The 27,935-nt window shown below is 41.8% G+C and overlaps 1 protein-coding gene across 9 annotated transcripts in view; it reads right to left on the reverse strand.

Moving 5' to 3' along the window:
• Positions 1–27,935, reverse strand: part of SAMD4A (sterile alpha motif domain containing 4A) — a 214,072-nt gene that overhangs the window by 72,828 nt on the left and 113,309 nt on the right. For all 9 annotated transcript variants that reach the window (XR_015556192.1, XR_015556190.1, XR_015556191.1 and 6 more), the window contains one exon: positions 13,674–14,192. Coding sequence is in view for 4 of the 9 variants with exons in the window: in XM_004426173.3 (XP_004426230.1) it covers positions 13,674–14,192 (519 nt within the window). In the remaining 5 variants the exon portion in view is untranslated. The remainder of the gene's footprint in view (positions 1–13,673; positions 14,193–27,935) is intronic.

Consider the following 27,935-nt stretch of genomic DNA (forward strand, 5'->3'; position numbering starts at 1 on the left):
CCCTTTCTTACAACCTATCTCCGTGAGGCCTAATGACTACTCCAAAATTCTTCCAAATTTCCAAGCATCCTGCAGTCTTGAGCATTCTCCCAAGCACCCAGTGGCTGCAGACCCAGGCATTGTTCTAGCCAAGCGCTCTCAACAACATCTCTCCTCAGCAAGCTCTCTTTTTAGTTCCTGAAGGTATTTGGGAAGACTGCATCCACTGCGTTTAGAAACGCAGCCTGAGGTGGGAGTTAGAGCCACCACCTGTCCTGCCCACCAATGCCATACAAGTGTGACTTGTTAAAAACAGCAAACCAAAACCAAAAAAAAGTCACCTAAAGAATTCCAATTCACTAATCAGAGGACTATTACACATATTGAAAAAAAAAAAAAAATCACTTGATGAAATCCTTTAAATATTTGTTATTTTAAAATACTTGATAGATTATTAACTTTGATAGAGAATCTCAGGAACTGAGGTCCTTAACCTGATTTTAAGAGTTCCTGCCAATGAAGATTAATTAGAAACCAAGACAGTATATACCCCAAATCATAGTTTAGTCAATGGAAAAGTGATTTGATTCAGAAAAAGGTCATTTGGGGCCCCTTTTTAAGAATACACCCACTGTATAATGAGACTCATCTATAGTATATGTTCTGTTCCAAATGCTTCCCCTTGATACTAATGACAGACTAGGAGAGTATGCTCAGTTTCTTAGTCCTTGCCACCGTCATCCCTTTTCCAGTGAGGAAGTTGAATTTCCAGGCTGTGTAAGATACTGTTGGGTGCTGTAGCTACCCATTGACACTACTCAGAGACTGCCTCTCAGGAAACTGGGACTGAAGGATACACATCTAATTTTATTTTGACTTGGGTATAGCTAAAGTTGTGTGTGTGCTTTTTAATCCAAAATGGGTAGTAGCTTTTGAGACAGCCCCAAAGCTGCATGACCCTGCTCCCACTATGGAAATGTTTGACTTAGCGGCACATGAATGAGACTAGTAACGTGCCAAATATTTATCAGGTCTCTTAAAACAAAGAACCTTCAAACAGTCCACTTTTCTTCCAAAAGAATCCCATCACAGTGATGCCACAATCACAGAACAAGAGTGGTGTTTAGGTGGCCTGCGATCCAAGCGCCAGGCAACTGAACCTGGTGATCCTCTGATTTTTTTTTCTTTCTTTAAGCTCAGAAAGGATAGAGACTCAACACTTGTAATTGTAACATACACTGGAGTTTCACCATCACCAAGATCTTTACCTGTAATTTTTGCCAATGTTCTTTTCTTTTTGTATGGCACAGACTCATGATAGTGCCAGTCCTATCAATAAACTTTAATATGTTTCTAAGTGATCAAATCACTCCTCATTTAGCATTATTACTCCAGGCTAAATTACTCCAGCTTTTCTTTTAGGATATCTTTTTATTCTTTCTTCACTAATATCTTCATATCTTTTTCATTTTATATGTTTTTTATTTTAAACAGGTAATACATGGCACTACCATGGTACTCACTTCAAAAGCCAGAGTGAAAAGTAATTCCCCCACAGCCCCTGTCTGCCAGACTTCCCAGTTCCACATGACAGGTAGCAGTTACTGGTGTTCACACTCTTTTAAAGATAAAGGGGACCAAAATCGTATCAGATTCTCCCTGAGTGTGTAGTTAATGCTGAATATAGCAGGAGGATCTCTTCCTGGCTTTGGCAGGTGCCACTTCTCTAAGACGAGCCCAGCACATCAATTGGCATTTCACTCTCCTCCTTCTGCTCATTCCCGTATAATATAGCACTGTAGACTCATCACCAGTGCTCTCGGAGTCAGAGATTTTTCTACTTTGGAAGCACAGAATGAAAGCACTAAGAATGGTCCTTACAGGTCATCCAACCCCATGCCTTCATAAAGAAGTAGGAGTCCCTGAGAGTGTAGGACACCCACTGAGTTAGAAGGGGAGTGACTCTCCTTATCCATTGCTCTTTTCACTATGGTACCTTATTTTTCTTCCAAACACTGCTTTCTTGGGACTGGCCACACTTCCCTGGCCTGTATCTATGTGCACAGCATCATTTATCTTTATTAAATCCTATTCTGTTACTTAAAGCTCATTTTTATAAATCTGAATAATAGCCTTACACTTATTACTAATTTAAAAAATTACTCCTGTTAGCAATGGATCCCAAAGAAGCAACATCAACAAATTTTTACCTTACTCTTTACTCTTTCTTTTTTTTCTAGTCCATTTTAAGGTATTTAGTAAGATTTATCACTGGAACAATCCTTAAGGAGACAGCGGTATTTGTGGAAGTCTGGCTCTTTGTAGAGCTGAGTCAAAGTGTCTTGATTTCAATTTAGCATATTGGAATAGCTTTGTCACAGGGTTGCCCCAGGAGCTGATTCCAGCCTAGTTCACTGCAGAGCCTGGGCTGGTGGAGGAAGCACCCCTTACTGCATCAGCATTAACAACAAGTGCAGAAATAATAATAATGAGGGCTATCATTTGTTAAGCATCTCCTACTGGCAAGTGCTTTATACATATTTCTTATTTAATCCTCATCTTTTTTTTTTTTTTTTTTTTTTTTAAGATTTTATTTATTTATTTTTCCCCCCAAAGCCCCAGTAGATAGTTGTGTGTCACAGCTGCACATCCTTCTAGTTGCTGTATGTGGGACGCGGCCTCAGCATGGCCAGAGAAGCAGCACGTCGGTGCGAGCCCGGGATCCGAACCCGGGTCGCCAGCAGTGGAGCGCGCTCACTTAACCACCAAGCCACGGGGCCGGCCCAATCCTCACCTTCACTTAACCAACTTGCTGGACTAACCAGTACTCTCCATTTCCTTTGACTACTTACTGATGCCCATGGCTCACCGACTCCTTAAGGACTGTAATTTACTTGTGTGCTTCTGCTCCCATCAGCTGACTTGTAGGTGTACCAAGAGTCAGTTGAATTTTTTCCCAAACCTCTTTATGCCAGTTGTACTTATTACTGTAAATATGTAATTTTAAAAAGTATTACAGAAATGAAGACACATGAGTTATAAAAAAGTTAACTCATAAAAACTTTGTTAAATGCTTTAGAAATATTCGTTGTTTGGCTTAAAAATCTACACTGTTGAATTTAGTGTGAGTGAGAAAACTATAAGCTAAATTATGAAAGGAAAAAAGCAGAATCTAGAAAGATTCTGTGTTCTGATTGTTTTTGCAAATTTCATCAAATTCCTGTTGCATTTTAAAGAAATCACAGACAATAATGCATCAAGGGTATGATTTATGCGGAAAAGACAAGAGCAGCTCAGTCAGGAACCCTAATCTCAAAGAAAGGGCTGTCATGCTGTACAAAAGGTGGCACGTGAATGTATGTGTTTATGCTTTAAGTTAAAATAATATGTTTAGGGCCGGCCCCGTGGCTTAGCGGTTGGGTGCACGCGCTCCGCTGCTGGCGGCGCGGGTTCAGATCCCGGGCGCGCACCGATGCACCGCTTCTCTGGCCATGCTGAGGCCGCGTCCCGCATGCAGCAACTGGAAGGATGTGCAGCTGTGACATGCAACTATCTACTGGGGCTTTGGGGGGAAAAAACAAATAAATAAAATTATTTAAAAAATAAATAAATAAAATAATATGTTTAAGGTCTTATGCCTTTTTTTATGACTCCCTGCTTTAAATGGCTATTGCAATTAATACATCAACTACCCATCCTGATCAAGTCAATGAAGAGGTCTTCTTCTGAAATGAATTCTCATTTCATGGACGAGGAAAGGAGGTCTAGAGGTCAAGTAACTGTCCCTGGTCACACACCTAGTTATTGGTGGAGCTGGAATTAAAACCAAATCATCTGACTTCAAAGTCACGTTCTTGATCTTGATCAAGACTGCCTCATCATTTACACCCCAAACTTGAATAGCTAACATGCCACTCATAGCCTTATAGTTTCCCTTTGTGTTGCAGTGAAGAAGACTAAAGTATGAAATAATCTGTTATAAATCTTTTAGCTCCATATGGGTTTTGCTGGGCTCTTCCAAAAGGATCATTTCAGCAAGGTTGGCTGTGAAACAAATCTCTAAAGCAAACCCTGTGCTCTCATTGGCTTCACTCTCTAACCCCAGCCATGGAATTTGTCTATGGAAACGGTCCAAATTTTTGGCAAGGAATGAATATCCCAGAGAATGCTGGGAGTTTTAGCCCTTTCTCCAATCCATAAAAATCCTTTATAGCATTTTCCAGATTTTGGAACCCCCTGCCTACCTCACTTCCTCATCTTCGTACCTTTCTGTTACTTGACTTACCCCTGAGACCTCCTAATACCATATTTTACCTAATAGAATATTGAGGACTGGGGTAGGGGTAGGGGGATGGGAGGAATGATATTTAATAGTGTTGAAGAGTTAGAAATATACCCCAAATTGACAGTAATTATTGCCACTAAGATTTATCCTCACCTGAAACCATGAAATTCAATGGTTTAATTTGCTTGATATTAAAGAGATCAAAGATCTATATAAGCTACATTCATGATACATCTTTCTTAAATGTAACCTGAGTTTGTCCCTGGAAATCTTAAAAGTGAGAAAAGAAAAAAATAAGTAAATGCAATATTAAAAGTTTTCTTGTCTGTTTGTGGAGCAGACATTGTTAGACTATGACTCTAAATCTTGTGAAATAATGGAAATCATAAGAGTCTTACAGAAGCCGTCTTGTTCATCTCCCCCTTCTTCCTCCCTTCTTCCAGGCTAGTCCAATTTAAGCCGTTGATTCCAGCCAGAATCCATCCTATTTTTGAAGTACGGTGGAGAATTAGGACACAACTGCCTTCCTCTGTAGCTCATCTAGAGTTTAATAACCCTCACAGTCATTAGAGTCTAAAAAAATCCTCCTGGATTGGGGACGGATGGCACAGGCTCATGACCCAAGGGGTATGCAGCCCATGGAGGTCTGTGACTTTTCCCAAGCGCCGGGATCTCTGACTCACAATAGACGGGCAGGCTTCTCACTTACTACAGCGTTTTTCTGATTGTTCTTCCCCGAGCTCTAGAAAACAAACACTAGATGTGCACAGTCCTGTAAAACCTTTGGACCCTTGGAAAGGGGAGAAAGATTAGGCAATAGAAATATTGGGTCCTCTGAGATATCACAGAGCCATCTTCACAATGCAGTATCAGAAACGCCAGTGCCATACTTAAAAAAAGTTTTCCCCAACGGGGAAGGAAGCTGCAGCTAAAAATACATCATGCCAGCTGTTATAAATTCTCCTCAAAGGAAGCAAAGCAACTCGAGTTACCTCTTTGAAGAGCAGATGAGGGGTTAAGGAAATAATGGAATTTTTCACTTACATGCCAGGTTGGCTAGATTTTGGGAAGGAAGAAGTTTTCCACCAAGAAAGAAAGTCTGTTGGTAAAAAACAAAATAATTGCATGAAAATTTAAAAGGAACTCCAATTGATGCCGGTGGCTCCAAAGGCTTAGGACGGGGATGACCTGCAGCCTGCAAGATGGACTCGGGGTCTCCAGGCCTTGTCCTTCCATGGTTCAATTTCCAACGGGCCACCGCAAAGCCCTCTCTTCTCATCAGGCCTGCATAAAGCTGTGCAGTCTCCCTCCTCCGAGTGTCTGTTCCATGGTGTTGCAGACTGACTGGAATGACCATGAAGTAGCTGGTGGCCTCGTAAGAAAACATGGAAGGCAGAGGAAAAAGGAAGGACTTCTTGAGCCAAGTCCCTCCGGCCTGAAAGAGCTGGCCCTGGCCTGGGGCCAATGGATGTGGAGGGATTTCTCCAGCTGCAGACCAGGGGTTCCCAAAGCAGCCACTTTCCCTGAGATCCACGTCGCCCTGCTCCTCACCTCACCTGCTGAAGTGGTTTTGTTTCAGATGTTGGGTCCCTGGGGCCTAGCAGCCATCCTTTCCATGAATGGACGGACCCTCCACCCCCAGGAAGGGCAAGAAACAAGGACCAAAGCCCAAGAAACATCCAGGCACTGGATGCCCCAGGAGTTTTTACCTTTTAACTTTGACTTTTGAAACCATTACAGACTTACAAGAAATTACAACAATACTACATAGAGAGGTCTCATGGACCTATCCCCCAGCTTCCCTCAAGGTGACATTTTACATGACTATAGCGCATTACCAAAATCAGGAAACTGACCTTAACACAATACATTGAATGAGATGATAGATCCTACTCAGATCTCAGCAGTTTTTGTACACACTAATATTTTTGATATAAATTTGTGTATAACTCGATGGCATTTTATCACGTGTATAAATTCATATACCTACCTCCACAGTTAAGATCACAGTATGTTATTAAAAATCTGTTAGTATTGAGACCCAGTTGGTAAAACAAGTCACAAAAAAAGCAAGAGTAGCAATAAATGTCACTATGAGGATTATGACAGAAGGCTAAATGATCAATATTATCACCAAATATTTAGTGAATTCCCAAGGACATCTTGTTTATTTTGGAAATTCATTAACTTCATGAACATCTGCCTAGCGAGACCAGAATTTATTAGGTCCCTACTGTTCAGCAAACTTTTATGGCGGGGCAAGCAGACAGCTTCAGCTCACATGCCATCTCTTAGTGAATTATAGTGGCTGCCTTGAGGGCCATATTGAGGAGGATTTGGAGGCCACATCCGGGCTTAGCAAGAGACAGCTATTATCTAACAGAGATGCTCTGCCATGGGAGAGTGGCAGCTGAATGCATCCCAGGAATCTGCCATCTTCAAAATTTCTGCAACTTTGTCAGCCACACAGGGCTGGGAAAGAGGGATAAAGAAGACACAACACCCTGTCCCCAAGGAGTTCGTAATCAGGAAGGGGAGGCAAACATGCCGACCAAAAACTGACACGGAATGCTAAGGCTGACACTGAAGTACATGGGTCAGCACAAAGCAAGTACATTTGGGACACAATTTGGGCTGGTCTTAGATCTGTGTGCTGTGGAGAACACCGACGCTACAGGTGGCTGGTGCATGTAGGGGCAAATTCAGGGTCAGAGAAAAACAGGGGTCTACTAGCTACTAATTGAGTCAATCTCTGAGGATCGGATTAAGAGGGAGAGGCACATAACCTTGGGTTAAGAGCCATCCTCTGGAGCCTGACTGCCTGGGTTCAAACCCCAGTTCATCCACTTGGTTTGTGACATTGGTCAAATTACTTAGCCTCTCTGTGCCTCAGTTTCCTCACTTGTCAAATTGGGATAACAGTAACTCCCACATCATGGGGTTATAGGATTAAATGAGTTTATATTTATGTAAAGGGTTTTGAACAGTACCCAGCATGTAGTAAACAGTAGGTAGCTGTGTGCTATCATTGTTAATTTACTTTTTATGATCTATGGAACTAAAATTTAAAAAATGTATTGTTTTTATCATCAGAAAAATCAATCAAGATTAATAAAAGAAATACTAAGGTTCCAAGCTGTACCATGAGACTGTTGAAGAAGGGAGCAGTTCAAATGGAGCATTTTGGAATAATTTTTGTTACCCAAAGTTTCTGAGTTCTTGCCTCATACTAGACTAGCAAAGGGTGGCATGTTTTCAAATCCAAATGTAGGGAATGCTAAGAAAAATCAAACATTGCAACAATTTGAATAGAAACAAGTTCCTTTCACTTTTAACTGTAGGACACAGTTTTCTTCCAGGTCCAAGTCCACCAGTGAAGAGCAGACAATAGTTAGGAAGGCAGTCACTGACCTCCACACAAGGGAATTCTGTGGGCTCTCAAGAAAACCATGAGTGATTTGTTCTTTTTCTGAGTAGTTTACTTCTTCTATAGCCAACTTCAGACAGAAGGCAAGGCAAGAGATGCTAAGCCAGGTACTATGCCTCTTATGTTGGGAATTGCTTGTGAGTGCTGAAACAAAGTTGACCAAGACTTGTGTACAGTTTGTGACAGCCAATACCTGTCCTTTCTGGTCCTACAGGCTCATGAAGAATCTGCACATTCTTGCCCTTAGTCATCAGACCCCTGGGTAGCCTTATGAGGAGAGCGAGGTACTGAAAATATATTCTTCCCTCTCTTCTGAAGCACCTTGATGCTATCCAAACTGCTGCTTAACAGACTCCTCAACTGTCCCAACCCATTCGTCTCTTATCTCATGGAGGGAGAGGCCCAGCTCAAGGTCCTATGATATCTCACTTGATTTAACTTTTGCAATTAGTAAAAGGTACTCTTAACCTCTGTCTAAATGGATGAAAATAGGTCGATTCTTGTTAGATTAGGACTTAGATTTTGCCCACTACTCTTAGCCTTATCCTAAGCCCTTCCTTCAAAAACTCTGCTATGGCTCCATCATCTATTTTTAATGCCTTCTAAACATCATTTTTCTCCATCTCAATGTCAAAATGTCACCTTCTCAAAGTCAAAAACATCCAAAATCAAGCTTGTAGTTAGTTTCTCTTCCTATCTTGCCTCTTAGCTCTTTAGAATCAGTAACTCAACTTTCTTCATCCCTTAAATGCCTACTATATGCAAAGCACTCCCAATTTATCTCTAACATGTCTCCTTGATAAATCCAGTGGTTAATTCTTGGTCTTCATCTTATTGGACCTATCTAGAATTTTACTCAGTTGATCACCTTTTCCTCCTTGAAACATTTTCTTCATTCGCCTTGCAAGACACACATACACTTGATTTTTCTCCAACTTCAACGGTTTGTCCTTAGAAACCAGGTTTGGTCCTTGGTCCTCTTCTCTATTGACATCTTCGCCTTGGTAATCTCATTTAGTTTCATGGCTTTAAATACTACCCATGTGCTGGTAACTTCCAAATGTCTATGTCAGATCAGTCCTCTCTTCCAAACTGCATACTCATATTTCCAACTGCCTACTGGACATCTCTGATTGTCTAACAGACATGCAAACTCATCATATATGACACTGAACTCCCAATCTTACCCCAAAACCTAATCAATAAATACTTTCTCCATCTCAACTGATGGCAATGCCATCCTTCCAGTTGCAGAAGCAAAAAACCTAGAGTCATTCTTGAATTCTTTCCCTCACATCCCTCATTTATTCTGTCAGGAAATCCTGTTGGCCGTACTTTCAAAACATCTAGACTCTGACCACTTTTCACCCCTCTATTCTTAAAGTGATCCCATTAAAATGTGAGTCAGATCATGTCACTCGTCTGCCAAAAATCCTCCAAGGGCTTCCTGGTTTACTGAGAGCAAAAGTCAAAGTCCTCGCAATGGCCTACAATGCCCTGTAGGATCTGGCCCTCACCATTACCTCTGCAACCTCCCCCCACGTTGTCCACCTCACTCACTCCCTTTCAGCCACTGGCCTTCTTGCTTTCCCCCAAACCAGCTGGCACTCTTCTATCTTGGGAGCTCTGCTCTGGCTCTTTCTCTGCCTGGACTACTCTTCCCCAAGACTCCCACGTGGCTAAACTCCTCACCTCCTTCAAGTCTTTGCTCACACATCACCTTCTCAATGAAGTCTACCCTGACCACCCTACTTTAATACTATAACCACCTCACCACCTAGGCCTGATCCTCCTGACCCTACTCTTTTTCTTTTTTTCTAAATTTTTTTTTTATTTTTTTATTTTGTTTATTTACTTTTCCCCCAAAGCCCCAGTAGACAGTTGTAGGTCATAGCTGCACATCCTTCTAGTTGCTGTATGTGGGACGCAGCCTCAGCATGGCTGGAGAAGCGGTGTGTCGGTGCGCGCCCGGGGTCCGAACCCGGGTCGCCAGTAGTGGAGCGCGTGCACCTAACTGCTAAGCCACGGGGCTGGCCCTACTCTTTTTCTTATTTCCATGCCACTTATCAATCTCTAACATGCTATATAAATCGATAATTTATCTACACTAGACTGCAAGCTCCACAGGGAGGGCATCTTTGCCCTGTTCACTGACATGTCTGAGTGCCTTAGCAGACAAGGCATAAGAGTAGGTGCTCGATAAACATGTTCTAGGTGAACAAATGAACAAAGAAGTGAATCAACAATGTACGTCCAAGTCAACACTGAAATCCAGTCCTAGTAATTCCACCTAGGAACATTGCTAGGATCCATTCCTTCTGCTCCACACCTGTTCCTGTCCTAATGATACTTTTATTACCTCACAACCAAGGCTTTGAAACTCAAGAGCCTGCACTCATCACTTTCTATCCGTCTGGTTTGCTCACATTAGGCCAGTCCCCCTCACGGCGTAGCTCACGTCACTGCCGTGCCCATGGCGTTACGCATAGCCTCAGAAGGGCTCTCGGATCTCTTCCCGCAGTCTACTCTTATTGCCGTCTCTCACTACCCTTTCCTTTGTGGACTTCACCTTCCTCCTCACTGTCTCCCAACTCTGCCTGCACACTATGACCTCCATCCCTTTGCTCACAATGCATATCCCTCCCCTCAGTGCCCTCCCCTCTCCTCCTTTCTATATTTCCATTCTAGCTCACTTCCCATTACCTCCCCCTTTCCATCCTATCTCACTTCCCATTTCCTCTGCAAAAGCTTTCTTGACCCTCCAGTCACAAGGATCTCTCCATTTCCGACATTCACAGTGCTTCCAGTACGGACACCTCCATTCAGCTGACACAATCCTATATTGCCTCATGGCAGACCTTTTTTGTTTTTTGTTTTGTGTTTTTTTTTACTGTACTTTTATATAACTCATAGATTATGCAAAAATTTTTGTGGATTAGTCTGGCAAAAAGGAAGATTTAATTTTTAATTGTGAGGCTGACTGATATATCTTCTCTCTCTACTTATATTATAAGCTCCCTGAAAGTGGAAACACTTTCCTTAAGCTTCCTTATATTTCTTACGGACTCAAACACAGTGCTCAGCACCCAGCAGGTGGGCAGTAAGTGTCTGCAGGGCAGTTGAATGATTCAGAATCCACACAGGGAGAAGGCCATGAATGCTAAGGCACAATGACCAAAGGTATAAAATATTAGTGGAATAAACCAAGGTTAAAAACAAAAACTATGTAAGAGAGTGGTCTTCTAGTTTCTTTTCATAAACTGTCATAATGTGGCTGATAATATGAAAATGTGAAGACCAGTTGATCTCAGTTCTTAACTTATAATCATGTTGTTTAGTGTGGATATTTTTTCCACTTTGTGAGAAGTAAGAAATGTAGTTCTTCAGTGCAGTAGAAGAGGTCCTGAAGCCTTAATCCAACCCATTCTCTATTGCAATGAAATGGCCAAAAGTACAGCAGATTCAGGGCCCCCCAGACCACTCTGCATGGCCCAAGCTCAGGAAAGATGCTTTATCAGGTGACCATCAGAAGATGCAAATGAGGGCACGGACTGGTGTCAAAGCTAGCACTTCGCTCCTCACTGTCTTGCCAGTCTCTCTCGCTTATTCACTTAGCAGACACTGACTGAGTGCTTACGGTTGCCAGCTCTGGCCAAGGCTGGGCATTTACAGACACGACCTCTCTTACGTTCACCACAGCCCTGGAAGGTAGATATCGTGAATGTTCCCATCTTACAAGTGGGGACCTTGCTCAGAGAGGTTAAGTAACTTGGCCAAGCAGTAGTCAGCAAACTGTAGATCTGAGATTTGGACCTAGGAAGGTGTTGACACCAAAGTCCTTGTTCTTTCCACTTTGTCAAGCCGCCTCCCAGGTGGTTCAGGATATATTTGATAGAGGCACGAGTGAATGAATGACCTGGCTTTGCAGTTTTGATAAACAAAACTTAACCACTATAGAAAATGTAAAGGACCAAAGTTTTGTTAAAGAGATATTATTGAAATACTCAATAATATTTGAATAATATTGAAATACTCCAATAATATTGAAAGTGTTGACATGGCCTTAGTGCTTGAATGAAACTTTCTGGAGGAGAGATCCAGACTCTTAGACTAAGCTCTTATCTTCTTTGCTGATGCTCTGAAACAGGGCTCCAATCTCTTTCTTCTTCCCAAGATATGTCATCTAGTTATCTTGTTAAACGTTCAAGTCCTTTTCTGCTCAAGTACTACACAGGGACCCAAGGATCCAGGCAGCCAGGACAGTCATCTCTGCATTTCCTCCCCTCTGTCGGGCTAGGTGGCCACAGTGAGAAATAAACGGGCCTGTTGGCTACAATCCGATAACCATCTGAATGTAGTAACCCTGTCAAGACCTGATCCTGAATGTATACATCAGTAGAGACGGAAATGTGACGACCCAACACCGATTTCAAAACAAATGACATAAAACTCAACCCCTTAAAACACAAAAGACCAAGTTTTGAGAGGGCAGGTGGCTCAGAGCTTGCATCTCTCCCAGCCATCAAAGAGTTTTATAACAATTACCAGATTCTGTCACTGACCCAGGAAACTTGGGCCGAGAAGCTCTGTCACTCCAGCCTGCATGTGTCTGCCCTAACAGTCCCAGCCATCGCTCTCCCTCACACACAGGCTAGCGAACCTGTTCCCTGGATTGTTAGTCGGTGAGAGAGACTGACTGTCACCAGAACCTCTTATATAGTACATTAATGATGCAATAATCACCTAATTCCCAAAATGTGCCAGTTAGTGATATCTAAATGTAAAAGCAGAAAAAAGAATTAAAAATCTCATGTTGTAGCACTGTCAATGCAGTATCTTAAGTATTTCCTTGGTTATTCCACTAAGGTATTGTTTCAATTAATGTAGTTATAATTCAACACACTTCTACATATTTGAGAAAGCCACTTAAAAAGGCCCATTCACCAAAAGATCCAAGTGGAGGTAGAGGCCAAGAAGCCGTCACTGCCAATTCTTAATACTCTCACATCTTTTAATTGGGAGTTCCTGCATGTTGATAGGCACATAAGATCTAACCACAAAATCTTTCCCCCAAAGAAGTTATCTCGGCACTGCTACTATATTCACCGACACATGTAAACTAGCCTCAAGGAATTCTGTTTAACAATGGGCCACCCTCCCACACTGCCATTTTATAGAGGCACCAAATGGCATGTTTGTCCCTCTGCTCAGCCCAAGTGGGGAGCCACAGAAAGGACTCCCGGCCCTAGTCCCAGCTGTGGGCAAGGTACTTTGCTTTAGTGGTCATAAGAGCAGAAGGCTGTCCTCTGCTCTCCCCTCTGGCAGAGCAGTCCCTGACCTGCCTCTCATAAGGGGTTAGACTGAGTGAGAAGGCCCCCACATTCACGCCAGGCCACAGCACAGAGCAGCATTCTCAGTTAGCAAACCTGCTCCTCTGGTCAGGAGGAAAGTACCCCCAACAACTGGGGATTAAAACCAGGAAATGCAAGGGAGGGAACATTCCAGGGTGAAATTAATAAAAAAAGAAAAAGGAACAAAAAGAATAAAAAAAAAAGACAGTGCACAGAGCCCACGAGGCTGTCTGGTTAACCCCGGGTTAGAGTCAGGTGCAGAGGATCACACACCACTCAGTGCTGGGCAAATCCAAAACCCCAGGGAGAGATGGGGCCAGAAGCAGTTCTCTTTGTGGAAACAGGAAGTTTCCTTTTTCACCACTTATTCTCTCTTATTTTTTCATTTTTTTGGTCTATTTGTAACCCAAATTTGGACCAGCAATCATTTTTACCTGCCCAGCATTTTCATCCTTCCAGAGGCAAAAGAGTAACAAAGACGGGGTCCAAAGAGCCCTTTCCCACAGCAAATCCCGGTCAGCCCTTCTCTCCCAGGGTTACAGGGTGCTCGGAGCAGACATTCCCAGTGGGACATGCCACACACAGCAAGTCGCCAAACCAGGCTGCGTGGAAGGGCTTCTAGGGCACTTACTTGTACTTGTGCTGGTTCCGATGGTGTTGATTGTGGTGGGGACGGATGAGGAGGAGTAGAGGGGCACATGGCCGTTCTCACACCCCAGGCTTTTGTCCTGCCAGTTGGAGGCGTTGATGCAAATCCCAGAATCCCGAGAGTTCTGCCACCCGTTGAGCTTGTCATCCGAGTTCTGTCTTTGGTGATAGTAGTGCGTCTGCCCATAATCCACAGAGTCTGAGCGGCCTCGGTTCTGGCCGCCAAAGCTGGTCGATGTGCGGTCCTCCAAGTGATTCAGCCACATGGCTAATGCGCTGCGGTCCTCCAGAGATGTGGCCGGGTGGATCAGAGCGTAGGATAGCAGCTGCCTGCTCTCCTCGATGTGCTGGTTGTGCTCAATAGAGTGCGCCAGGATTTGGGGCAGCAGTTTCATATACTCTGCTTTAGCGTCGAGGTTCCCTGGCTTCAGCAAAGGCAGGTGAGTTAACAGGAGGGAAATCACTTTATCCTTGGATTCCTGTTGCCATTGGTTAATGATTCCTGAAAAGGAAAATGCACAGGCAAATAAGCAAACACACCCACAGTGACATGAAACAGCACACTGTAACGAGAATGCCTGTGGATTACAGTGTCAATCTACTTCCCTTGGCTAAATTTTCTCAGAACAGCCCATGCATCAGATTAGATAACCAACCTCAGGTAGTTAGGGGCAGTGCCTTCAACAAAACACGGAACAAATGTTCTTGGATGTTTGGGTCTCCAGAGAGGCTGCAACCACTTGGTACAAGTTTCCTTTCCTAGAAAAGTCTAGTCACACTCCCAGATAGAAGGGGGATAGCAATAAGAAAATCTCCACAGAGAAGGCAGTATAATCAAGAGTCCTTGGGGTAAGGCTGCTTTCCCACCCCAGACACCTGTGGAAATGTGGTTTAAGCCCTGGCAAAGGCATCTGTGTGAAGTTGGCAAAACTTCCTAGATGGAGAAATCTGTCAGGAAAAGGAAGGACTCCCCTCATCTCCGTGAAGGAAGCCTGCGCCCTTCTCACGAGAAGCTGACTTGGAAAACGACCAAGCTCAAAGCTAGAAAGAGCCATGGACCCAGGATGTAGCTCCAGGAGCACCTCTGCTCACACAGACACGCAAGCTGTTTTGCTTTATGTACAGATCTGTTTGGTTATTTTAATGTGGTAAAATATACATAACATAATATTTACCATTTTAACCTTTTTAATTAAGTGTACAGTTGAGTGACATTAAGTACATTCACAATGTTGTGCAACCATCACCATCATCCATCTCCAGATCTTGTTCATCTTTCCAAACTGAAACTCTGTACTCTTTAAACAATAACTCCCATTCCCTCCTCCCCCAGCCCCTGGCAACCACCATTCTACCTTCTGTCTCGATGAATTTGACGACTCTAGGTTCCTCATATGAGTGGAATCATACAGTATTTGCCCTTATGTGACTGGCTTATTGCACTCAGCATAATGTTTTCAAGGTTCATCCATGTGAAGATCTATTTTTAACACACTCCCAAGGATCCCTTCTGATCAAGACACAAACTTGTTGCCTTTAGGTGAACAATGCACTTTGCCTTGACGGGCCTTTGAGAAGTAGCTTATTCTGGAGACTGGCAGTTATCCACAAGACCTGGGCCACAGGAAAGAAAGCTCTCTTCCAGAAAAGTCATTCCTGACACCTGGAGACCTCAACTCTGGCCCACTGATGACCCTACAGGGACAGGCAGTCCTGCTGGCTTTCACCCAGTATCTGCAGGGTTGAAAAGAGGTTTCTGGAATTTAGCAGAAGGGCTTCATAATTCTAGCAAGGCATAAATATATCAGAACAAGCTCAAGTCATCACTGACCATAAGTTACAAATGCATCAGCCATGTAGTATAAGGCCTCTCAGGACCAGAGGGCTGTATTCAAAGAAACGTATCAGGCAAAGAAGGCATGGTATGCAATGAGCGAATGTGGGCTTTGGAGTTAGGCAAACCTGGGCATGAACTCCAGATCTGCCACTTAATTTGCGATGGAACCTTGGTGAGTTACTTCACCTCTCTGAGCTGCCACTCCCCCATCAGTCAAGAGTTACTAACAGCATCTGCCCCTCCTTGTGTGGTAGGATTAAATGAGGAAATGTATCAACAGGACCTATCAAGTACTTGATGGTGGAAATAATTCCTTCTACTTGTCTCTGCATTATTTAGGCCCACATTAGAGCTATGTGGGTGGTTTCAGACACTAAATTTTAAAAATAATCCAACAGTCCTCCTTATCTGCGGTTTTGCTTTCTGTGGTTTCAGTTACTTGCAGTCAACTGCCGTCTGAAAATATTAAATGGAAAATTCCAGAAATAAACCATTCATAAGTTTTAAATCAGGTACCTTTTTGAGTAGCATGATGAAATCTCATGCCGTTCTGCTCCATCCTGCCCAGGACGTGAATCATCTCTTTGCCCCAGTGGATCCACACTGTATATGCTACCCACCCATTAGTCACTTAGTAGCTGTCTTAGTTATCAGCTCAACTGTTGTGGTATCCTAGTGCTTGTGTTCAAGTTACCCTTATTTTACTTAATAATGGCCCCAAAGCACAAAAGTAGTGATGCTGGCAATTCAGATCTGCCAAAGGGAAGCCGTAAAGTGCTTCCTTTAAGAGAAAAGGTGCAAGTTCTTGACTTAATAAGGAAAGAAAAAAAACCATATGTTGAGGTTGCTAAGATCTATAGTAACTTTTATTACAGTATATTGTTATAATTGTTCTATTTTATTATTAGTTATTGTTGTTAATCTCTTACTGTGCCTAACTTATAAATTAGACTTTATCATAGGTATGTGTGTATAGGAAAAAACATGGTCTATATAGGGTTCGGTACTAACCACAGTTTCAGGTATCCACTGGGGGTCTTGGAACATATCCCCCACAGATAAGGAGGGACTACTGTATAGAGAGACCAGAGATGACCCAGAGGAGGTCATTAAAAATTATTAGAGTTGGGAAAGAGGTAGAATGTCAAAAGGTAAAAGCAAATGGGGTTATTGAGCTTACAACTGAACAATATGAAGAGATGCTTGACGCTTTTCAAGTGGGGATTTCATAAGGAGATGAACAGTCAACTATTTAAAGTAGAAGTCTTCAAATTGAAGCAGGAGAGATTCAGATTGAATGCGGAGAAGAACTGAAGTGCCAGAATGACAAAAGACTCAGAGAAGTCACCAAGGAAGGCTCTATCATCTCTGTCCTGGAGGCTTGAAGAATAGAGCTAGATGAGCTAGAGAAGCACTGTTGGATAGGGATATGATGTGAGCCACATATGGAATTTAAAATTTTCTAGTATTAAAAGTACAAAGAAGGAGGTGAAATTAATTTTAATGATATATTTTATTTAATCCAATATATCAGAATATTATTATTTCAACTTGTAATCAATATAAAATTATTGATAAAACATTTTACATTCTTTTCTTTGTATTAAGTCTTCAAAATCCAGAGTGTATGTTACCACTGACAGCACGTCTCACCTTGGACTAGCCACAGCAGAAGTGCTCAGAAGCCCTGTGTGGCTGGTGGCTATTGAATTGGCTAGCACAAGGCTAGAGACACTCAGATGGGGAAGGCAGGTGGGAGGGCACAGATGACCTCGGCAGGTCCCTCCCGGCTCCCTGACTCTATATTTAGTTAACTGCCACCTGACACAAGACAACCCTGTTCATTCCACGAGGTACATAGCCTCCCTTTTAAAGTAGCTCTGGGATAGAACTACCATATGATCCAGCTATTCCACTGCTGGGTATTTATCCAAACAACTTGAAAACACCAATGCGTAAAGATACATGCACCTCTGTGTTCATTGTAGCGTTATTCACAATAGCCAAGACTTGGAAGCAACCTAAGCGCCCCTCAAGGGACGAATGGATAAAGAAGATGTGGTATATATACACGATGGAATACTACTCAGCCATAAGAAACAATGAAATCCAGCCATTTGTGACAACATGGATGGACATTGAGGGTATTATGCAAAGTGAAATAAGTCAGAGGGAGAAAGTCAAATACCGTATGATTTCCTTCATTAAGTAGTAGATAATAACAACAATAAACAAACACATAGAGACAGAGATTGGATTGGTGGTTACCAGAAGGGAAAGGGGGAGGGAGGAGGGCGAAAGGGATAATTTGGCACATGTGTGTGGTGATGGGTTGTAATTAGTATTTGGGTGGTGAACATGATGTAATCTATGCAGAAATAGAAGTATAATGATATACACCTGAAATTTATACAATGTTATAAACCAATGTTACTGCAATAAACAAAAATTTTAAAAAATAAAATAAAATAAAGATAAAAATAGAGTAGTTCTGGGAGATGAAAAAAGCACCGTTCTAACTTTATCATCAATACCTATATATATTAACAGACAAAGGCCTTCACCACGACACCTAGTGGTAAGGCTAGCCAGGGTCAACGACAAAGAAACAATATTAAGGGCAGCTAGACAAAAACAAAAAATAACGTACAAAGGAACTCCCATCAGGCTCTCAGCGGATTTCTCAACAGAAACTTTTCAGGCTAGAAGAGACTGGAATGATATATTCAAAATACTGAAAGACAAAAACTTTCAGCCAAGAATACTCTATCCAGCAAAAATATCCTTCAAATATGATGGAGAAATAGTAACTCTCCCAGATAAACAAAAGCTAAGGGAGTTCATGGCCACGAGACCCTCACTACAAGAAATACTCAAGAAGGCCCTCAGGCCTGAAAAAGAAGAGAAAGGGAACACAAAGCTTGGAGGAAGGAGAAAAGTAGGTAGACAAAATCAGAGAAATAGTAGATCTTTACCGGAATAGGTTAGCAACCACTTAAATACTAAACTCAAAGATCAAAGGAAGAAATTCACCAAAAATAAATTTAACCTCATCACTGTAAACACACAGCCACAACACAAGATAGAATAAGGTATAACAAGAGCAACTTAGAAGGGGAAGAGGAAAGTGACTGAATTGACTTAGTATAAGGAAATAGGAGGCTATCAGATAATGGACTATCTCATACCCAAGATTTTTTGCCCAAACCTCAAGGTAACCACTAAACAAATAATCAAAGCAAAACCACATATGATAAACAAAGAGAAAACTAGAAGAATCATAAGACAGAACAACCAAACTGAATTGGCAGTCCAAAACAAATGGGACAAGAAACAAAGGAAATGCAAAAGAACCAGAAAATAAGGGACAAAACAGCAACATCAAGCCCTCATATATCAATAATTACCCTAAATGTAAATGGATTGAACTCTCCAATCAAAAGATACAGAGTGGCAGGATGGATTAAAAAGCAAGACCCAACAATATGCTGCCTTCAGGAAACACATCTTAGCACTAAAGACAAGCACAGGCTCAGAGTGAAAGGATGGAAGACAATACTCCAAGCTAATGGCAAACAAAAGAAAGCAGGTGTTGCCATACTCATATCAGACAAAGTAGACTTCAAGATAAAACAGGTTAAGAAAGACAAAGAAGGGAAATATATAATGATAAAAGGGACACTACATCAAGAAGACATATCACTTATAAATATATATGCACCCAACGTAGGAGCACCAATGTACATAAAGCAACTATTAACAAACCTAAAAGGAGAAATCAACAACAACACAATAATAGTAGGGGATCTTAACACCCCACTTACAGCAATGGATAGATCCTCCAGACAAAAAGTTAATAAAGAAATATTAGACTTAAATGAAAAACTGGACGAGATGGACCTAGTAGACATATACAGAGCACTCCATCCAAAAACAGCTGACTACACATTCTTCTCAAGCGCGCATGGAACATTCTCTAGGATAGACCATATGTTGGGAAACAAAGCAAGCCTCAATAAATTTAAGAAGATTGAAATCATAACAAGCATCTTTTCAGACCATAAGGCTATGAAACTGGAAATGAACCATGAAAAAAAACTGGGAAAGTGACAAAAATGTGGAGATTAAACAACATGCTACTGAACAACCAATGGATCATTGATGAAATTAAAGGAGAAATCAAAAACTATCTGAAACAAACGAAAATGATAACATGCCATATCAAACCATATGGGATGCAGCAAAACCGGTCCTGAGAGGGAAACTCATAGCGATACAAGCCCACCTTAACAAACAAGAAAAAGCCCTAATAGGCAACCTTAAATTACACCTAACAGAACTAGAAAAAGAAGAACAAACAAAGCCCAAAGCCAGCAGAAGGAGAGAAATAATAAAAATCAGAGCAGAAATAAATGATATTGAGACCAAAAAAACAGTAGAAAGGATTAATGAAACAAAGAGTTGGTTCTTCGAGAAGATAAACAAAATTGACAAACCCTTAGCCAGGCTTACTAAGAAAAAAAGAGAAAAGCCTCAAGTAAATAAAATTAGAAATGAAAGAGGAGAAATTACAACGGATACCATGGAAATACAGAGGATTATAAGAGAATACTATGAGAAATTATATGCCAACAAATTGGACAATCTAGAAGAAATGGATAAATTCTTGGACTTATACAACCTCCCAAAATTGAACCAAGAAGAAATGGAGAATCTGAATAGACCAATAACAAGAGATTGAAACAGTAATCAAAAACCTCCCAAAAAATAAAAGTCCAGGACCAGATGGCTTCTCCAGTGAATTTTACCAAACATTCAAAGAAGATTTAATACCCATCCTCCTCAAACTATTCCAAAAAATAGAGGAAGATGGAACACTTCCTAAATCATTCTATAAGGCCAACATCACCCTGATACCAAAACCAGACAAAGACAACAGAAAGAAAGAAAATTACAGGCCAATATCGCTGATGAACATTGATGCAAAAATCCTCAACAAAATATTGGCAAACCGAATACAACAATACATTAAAAAGATCATACACCATGATCAAGTGGGATTTATACCAGAGACGCAGGGATGGTTCAACATCCGCAAATCAATCAACGTGATATATCACATCAACAAAACAAAGAATAAAAACCACATGATCGTCTCAATAGACGCAGAGAAGGCATTTGACAAGATACAACATCCATTTATGATAAAAACTCTCAATAAAATGGGAATAGAAGGAAAGTACCTCAACATAATAAAGGCCATATATGACAAACCCACAGCTAACATCATACTCAACGGGGAAAGACTGAAAGCCATTCCTCTGAGAACAGGAATGAGGCAGGGCTGCCCACTCTCACCACTCCTGTTCAACATAGTACTGGAGGTTTTGGCCAGAGCAATTAGGCAAGAAAAAGGAATAAAAGGAATCCAAATAAGTAACGAAGAAGTGAAACTCTCACTATTTGCAGATGACATGATTGTATATATAGAAAACCCTAAAGAATCTGTTGGAAAACTATTAGAAACAATCAACAACTACAGCAAAGTTGCAGGGTACAAAATCAATCTACAAAAATCAGTTGCATTTCTATATGCTAATAATGAACTAACAGAAAGAGAGCTCAAAAAGATAATACCATTTACAATTGCATCAAAAAGAATAAACTACCTAGGAATAAGTCTTACCAAGGAGGTGAAGGACCTATACAATGAGAACTACAAGACATTATTGAGGGAAATCCATGATGACATAAAGAAATGGAAAGATATCCCATGCACGTGGATTGGAAGAATAAACATAGTTAAAATGTCTATATTACCTAAAGCAATCTACAGATTCAATGCAATCCCAATCAGAATCCCAATGACATTCTTCACAGAAATAGAAAAAAGAATACTAAAATTTATATGGGGCAACAAAAGACCCCGAATAGCTAAAGAAATCCTAAAGAAAAAGAACAAAGCAGGAGGCATCACAATTCCTGACTTCAAAACATACTACAAAGCAATAGTAATCAAAACGGCATGGTACTGGTACAAAAACAGACACACAGATCAATGGAACAGAATTGAAAGCCCAGAAATAAAACCACACATATACGGACAGCTAATTTTCGACAAAGGTGCTAAGAACATGCAATGGAGAAAGGAAAGTCTCTTCAATAAATGGTGTTGGGAAAACTGGACAGCCACATGCAAAAGAATGAAAGTGGACCATGTGCTATCGCCATTCACAAAAATTAACTCAAAATGGATCAAAGACCTGAAGGTGAGACCTGAAACTATAAAACTCATAGAAGAAAATATAGGCAACACACTATTTGACATTGGTTTTAAAGGAATCTTTTCGGATGACATGCCTACCCAGACTAGGGAAACTAAAGAAAAAATAAACAAGTGGGACTTTATCAGATTAAAGAGCTTTTATAAGACAAATGAAACCAGAATCAAGATGAACAAACAACCAACCAGCTGGGAGAGAATATTTGCAAAACATACATCTGACAAGGGGTTGATCTCCATAATATATAAAGAACTCACACAATTGAACAACAAAAAAACAAACAACCCGATCAAAAAATGGGCAGAGGAAATGAACAGACACTTCTCCAAGGAAGATATACAGATGGCCAATAGGCACATGAAAAGATGCTCAACATCACTAATCATCAGGGAAATGCAAATCAAAACAACACTAAGATACCACCTCACGCCTGTTAGAATGGCTATAATCACCAAGACAAAAAACAACAAATGTTGGAGAGGATGTGGAGAAACAGGAACCCTCATACACAGCTGGTGGGAATGCAAATTGGTGCAGCCTCTATGGAAAACAGTATGGAGATTCCTCAAAGAATTAAAAATAGAGATGCCCTATGATCCAGCCATCCCACTACTGGGAATCTATCCAACGCACCTGAAATCAACAATCCAAAGAGGCTTATGCACCCCTATGTTCATTGCAGCATTATTCACCATAGCCAAGAAGTGGAAGCAACCTAAGTGTCCCTCGACTGACGATTGGATTAAGAAAATGTGGTATATATATACAATGGAATACTACTCAGCCATAAAAAAAGACAAAATCGTCCCATTTGCAACAACATGGATGGGCCTGGAGCGTATTATGTTACGTGAAATAAGCCAGAAAGAGAAAGACAAACACTGTATGATCTCACTTATATGTGGAATATAAACCAACACATGGACAGAGAAAACTGGACTGTGGTTACCAGGGCAGTGGGGGTGGGCACAAGGGGTGAAGGGAGTCATATATGTGGTGATGGACAAACAAAAATGTACAACCCAAAATTTCACAATGTTAGAAACCATTAAAACATCAATAAAAAAAAAAATTAAAAAAAAAATAGAGTAGTTCTGGGAGACGAAAAAAGCACCATTCTAACTTTATCATCAATACATTTTCAGCATGTTTTAAATTATGAATATGCTTAGGATTAAGATAAAATCTATTCATTAAGCCCAAGGAGCTAAACAGGCACTAGCAAGAAGCAAAAGGCTGAGGCCGGCCCGATGGCGCAGCAGTTAAGTTGGTGCATTCTGCTTCGGAGGCCTGAGGTTCACCGGTTCCAATTCCAGCCACAGACCTACTCACAGCTCATCAGGCCATCCTGAGGCGGCATCCCACATAGAAGAGCTACAACTCCACAACTATGAAACACAACTATGTTCTGGGGCTTTGGGGAGAAAAAGGAGGAAGATTGGCAACAGATGTTAGCACAGGGCCAATCTTCCTCAAAAAAAAAAAAAAAAGCAAAAGGCCTGAGAGGAAGATGAATCTATGTCTGATGCCAACACTGAGCAGAGGCAGCTAGTGCACACCCTGGAAAATGTAAGTTTAAAAATAAAATTTAGGAACAACCGTTAATAAAAATGCACGAGGCCAAGGAACTCTCTAGCTTTCTGCTAGGTCACTTCCCCATGGATATTCTACTCTTCCGCAAAAGGTCAGCCTGAAAAAAAAAAATTAGAAACAAAACCAAAATGTTAATAGAACTTGGAGTGCAAACTAAACATGTTATCTCCATGTCAGCGCTCTCTGCCAGGATCACCCTGAGATCCAGAAGCGGAACAAGCACAGCAAAAAGGAAAGGAAAACAGGAGGCCGTTGCCCTGGTCCCCTTCAGGGCAAAAGGGTTCTTTCTCTATCCTTGGGATGGGCTTGGGTGTGTGGGGCTGTGACGTGGTCAGGAGGACAGCTATGACTTCTGTTTACTACCACTGGGAACATGGAAATAAGCCTGCCTTTGGAGGGCTAACTACACTGACCGGATCAAACGATTTCCGCCACTGCTCCAGCGGCCGCGCAGAGAGCTAACAGTCCTGGATGTCTGCCACGTGCCAGGCACTTTTCTAAGCACTGTGCATATAATGACTCATTTAATCCTCACAAGAAGCTTATGAAGTAGGTCCTTTTACCAGCCTTATTTTACAGATGAGCACACAGAGGCACAGAGAGGTCAAGTAACTTGCCCCAGGTGCCCTGGCTTGTGAGGTGGCAGGATGGGGTATGCAAATTAGCATAAAGATGCATAATGGCTATCATGTAGAAAGGGTTGGCCATAAGCTAATACATTAACATTTAAAATACATGTAATATATAATTATATAATACATAAAATATACAATATAATTACATATAAAACATATGCACATATATTTACAAATATAATAATACAAATATATTAATAGAGTACATGGATCAGCAGAAGAGTTGGTCAGCTGTAGATGTGTAGAAAAAAAGGAGTTAGAGAGACAAGGTAGGTGATATTGTGGTTTTAAAATATGTCCACAATTTCTTTGACACTCCTCTCTCTTCAAAAGCTGGAGTCTAATTAATTCCCTTCCCTTTGGGTGCAGGCTGGACTTGAGTCACTTCTAGCAAATAGAATGTAGGGAAGTGTCAGAGTGTGATTCCATGGATTAGGCTGTAAAAGGCACCGCACCTTTTACCTTGCTCTCTGGGAGAAGCCAGCAGCCATGAGGAGAGGACACTCAAGCACTGGACAGGAGGTCCCGATGGTGAGGACCTGCGGCCTCCTGTCGATAGCCATGGGAGGGACCATCCTGGAAGCAGCATGCCCAGCCCCAGCTAAGCCTTAAGATGACGGCCCTCCAGGCAACGTTTTGAGGACCCTGAGCCAGAACCACCCATATTCCAGATCCACAGAAACTGTGTGATATCATGTTTATTGTTGTTTTAAGCTGCTAAGTTTTGGGTGATTTGTTATGTGGCCAAAGATAGCTGATACACCTCTCCAAGGGCCCCTCCAGGAAAAAGGAAGTTTCAGCCATTTGTCTTTGAGAAGTTCAGTCCTTTGGACAAAGTGATTCCCACTCTGAGACGGACTCATGAAGCTAACCTGTTGCCACTAAACACTCACCTCACTTAGCCGCCTGCTAAGTGCTCTGACTACCCACTCACCAAACCACCTTTGCACTGGGATTTAGCTCCCCAGGCACCTTCAGGGAGAGAATGAATTGATCACATAGATTCGAGGTATTTCTAAATTCTGTGACCATCATTTTTCAGGGCAACTTAAACGGTTTCTGATTATGATTTGGCTCCCTGTGGAGGCCTTGCTGTGCTGATTTTATGGACTTGGAGCACATCTGGTCCCTGTGATGATGGCTCCTCATGGCAAATTAATAGGCCAGCACTGCAGGGTCTACTTCCCTCTTTCTAGTTGGTGTGAGTCAGTCTCTCAGCATGAGCACCCCCAGGGTGCAGATGAGTGAGCATCTCCACCTTCAAACAGAAGCCAGGCCCTGCAGGCAGGGCCTTGGTTCATGATGGCTAGGTCCTGCCCAGCTGCCCACTGGCCTTCTTTGTGGCATCCACACCAACTTCAGAGAGCATGTGTATTCAATGGATTGTCCTTACTGGGGAAGACCCAGGAATCCTTAAAATTTTCAATTCATTGATCACCCTGTAATGCTGTTTCTATTCTTATCCCCAATATCACTCTACTCAGTAGATAGAGCAAAACGGGAGTGCAAGAACAGCAAGGTTCAACGAAGCCAGCTCACCTCAATGACTTTCTCTGAATATTTTCTCTATGATTTCTCTGAATAAGGAGCAGAGATATAAGGGTTTGCTGAATGTTTTATGTGGGTAAAATTTAATGATTTATAATTTATAAACCAGTGACATAGGAATAGTAAAAAAATTTTAAAGAGCTATAATTAAAGACCAGGAGGATTAGGAAACTGTCCCAACGATTCATGGAGTGACACGGAGTGTGTTTAAATATCAAGTCTGGTATTATTACCACACAATGGTATGTCAACGTTTAAGGGCTCCACTTGTTAATAAACTACCCTTAAATTGCTATTTTATTATACCTTTGTTTTCAGTTTAATAACATTTACCATAAAAGGGTTTCTTACAAGTGTATGTAGGCAATTTTCTCATGCGAGAAATGGCTGGAAATTAAGTGCACACATACAAGAAAAACTGGTTAAATAACTGTAATAAAAGGCAGGAACACTAGTGGGTCTGAAATGGTCAAATGCTTCTGGGAAGAATTTATATTACAAACTCAATCCTAGACGCATCATGTAATAAAGGCTTTTAAATTAGTGCTAATGCACAACTCAAGGACAGCCAGTGGTAACACTACATACCATGCATTTGGTATGGATGTGAGTTGACACAGGGCACCTGCAAAACCAGAGGGGAAAATGGCAAATACCAATGTGGCAAAGGGTGGGATTCTTGTGTTGGCACCTGCACTCGCCTGTTGTCTCCCAAGGTACCGTCTTGAACTAAAGGTGACTAGAGAAACATCTGCATAATTTGGGGGAGCCCTGCAAGTGACGTGGAATAGACCAGTTATGATGGGGGACCCAGGTAATATGGGATTACTGAGACCCTACAGCTACTTGTGGTGCTTTGAGAAGATACAAAGGATTGAGAAGATAGAAACCTTCTCGCTATTTTCAAGAAGGGTGATTGTCGGCTCTCAAGATGGCCCCCACAGATCCTCGCTTCCTGGTACTCACACCCTTGTGCACTCCTTTACCACACTGCATCTGAACAGGTCTGTGTGACCAACAGAGTGTGGCAGAGGTGTTCTGAGATTAGGTCATAATGGCTTCACATCACTCTCTTGGTTCACTCACTCTAGGGGAAGCCAGCCACCCCAATCATGGAGACACTCAGGCAGCCCCCGGGAGAGGCCCGTGTGGGGAGGAACTCAGGCCTCCTACTAACAGCCAGCACCAACTTGCCAGCCATGTGAGTGAGCCATCTTGGAAGTGGATTCTCCAGCTCTAGTCAATATCATGACTGCATCCTTACAAGAGACCTTGAGCCAGAACTACCCAGCTAGCCTGTTCCAAATTCCTGACCCTCAGAAAGCTGTGAGATAAATGTTATTGTATGAAGCCATTAGGTTTGGGCAATTTGTTATATGGCAATAGTTAATTCATACAAGGAGCTTCATGTTACTTGGCAAAAATCACTCAAAAATGGTAATGCCATTGAATTCACTAAAAAGGCAGGGATCTATGTAGTGGACTCCACAGCCCATTGTAACCACTAGAGCTTTCTCTGACAGCATGAAGGTCATTAGATGCTGGTCATTCATAGGCACCTGACTGTCCTCAAAGGGCAAGAACCAGGTACCTCTGGCCCTAATAGACACCAATAGTGACCCACTTACCACTCCAGAGTGATCTGGTCATCTCTTCAATGGGAACTTTCATATAAATTAGAGATGAAGAAAATGTTACCTTACTCTTGACAAATGCAAGATAAATCCTTGCAAACCATATTCGGCTAGTTTTTTATACCAAAACCCTCCAGAGGAGAGGCTGTAAATGTTTCCAAAGCAGGAAGCTTCCCACTCACTAATCCTTGGTGCCACTCTCACACTCCCAGACCACCGCTGACAAAATCCCACATCCCACAAAATGACTCTCTCATAGTATTTCAAAGTAATGAATTAGCAGTCCTCATGCCAACCTTGCAAAAGAGAACAACATGCTTTGTACTATACACTTAGATTCAGGCCTTGTTCCATGAGAAGCACTAGAAATGAGAGCCTTGAAAGAAGTACCCCGTGGTCCAGGTAGCCTAATTGAAATACTATTTGTTAACGAAGAACGCTAGGGCCAAAACCCTTGGCAACGTCCAAACAGAATCAACAAAGGAGTGGCTTGGGAGGAATATAAACAGGTCAAGTCACAAAAGAATAGTTTCTGCTTGATCCAACAGACCAAACTGAACAACAGTCGCCTCACACAACAGACTTATAAACCTCACGAGTCCGGGAAGGGCCAGAGTGAACAAGTTGCATCTCTGACATCAGGAAGCCACTCGATGTCTTTAAATGAGTCTGGACTGTTAAGTCACTGGGTCCTCCACTTTCTAAAACAATGAG

The sequence above is a fragment of the Ceratotherium simum genome, chromosome 24, assembly GCF_057802395.1.
Source record: "Ceratotherium simum simum isolate JZ-2026a chromosome 24, ASM5780239v1, whole genome shotgun sequence".
NCBI classification, from domain to species: domain Eukaryota; kingdom Metazoa; phylum Chordata; class Mammalia; order Perissodactyla; family Rhinocerotidae; genus Ceratotherium; species Ceratotherium simum.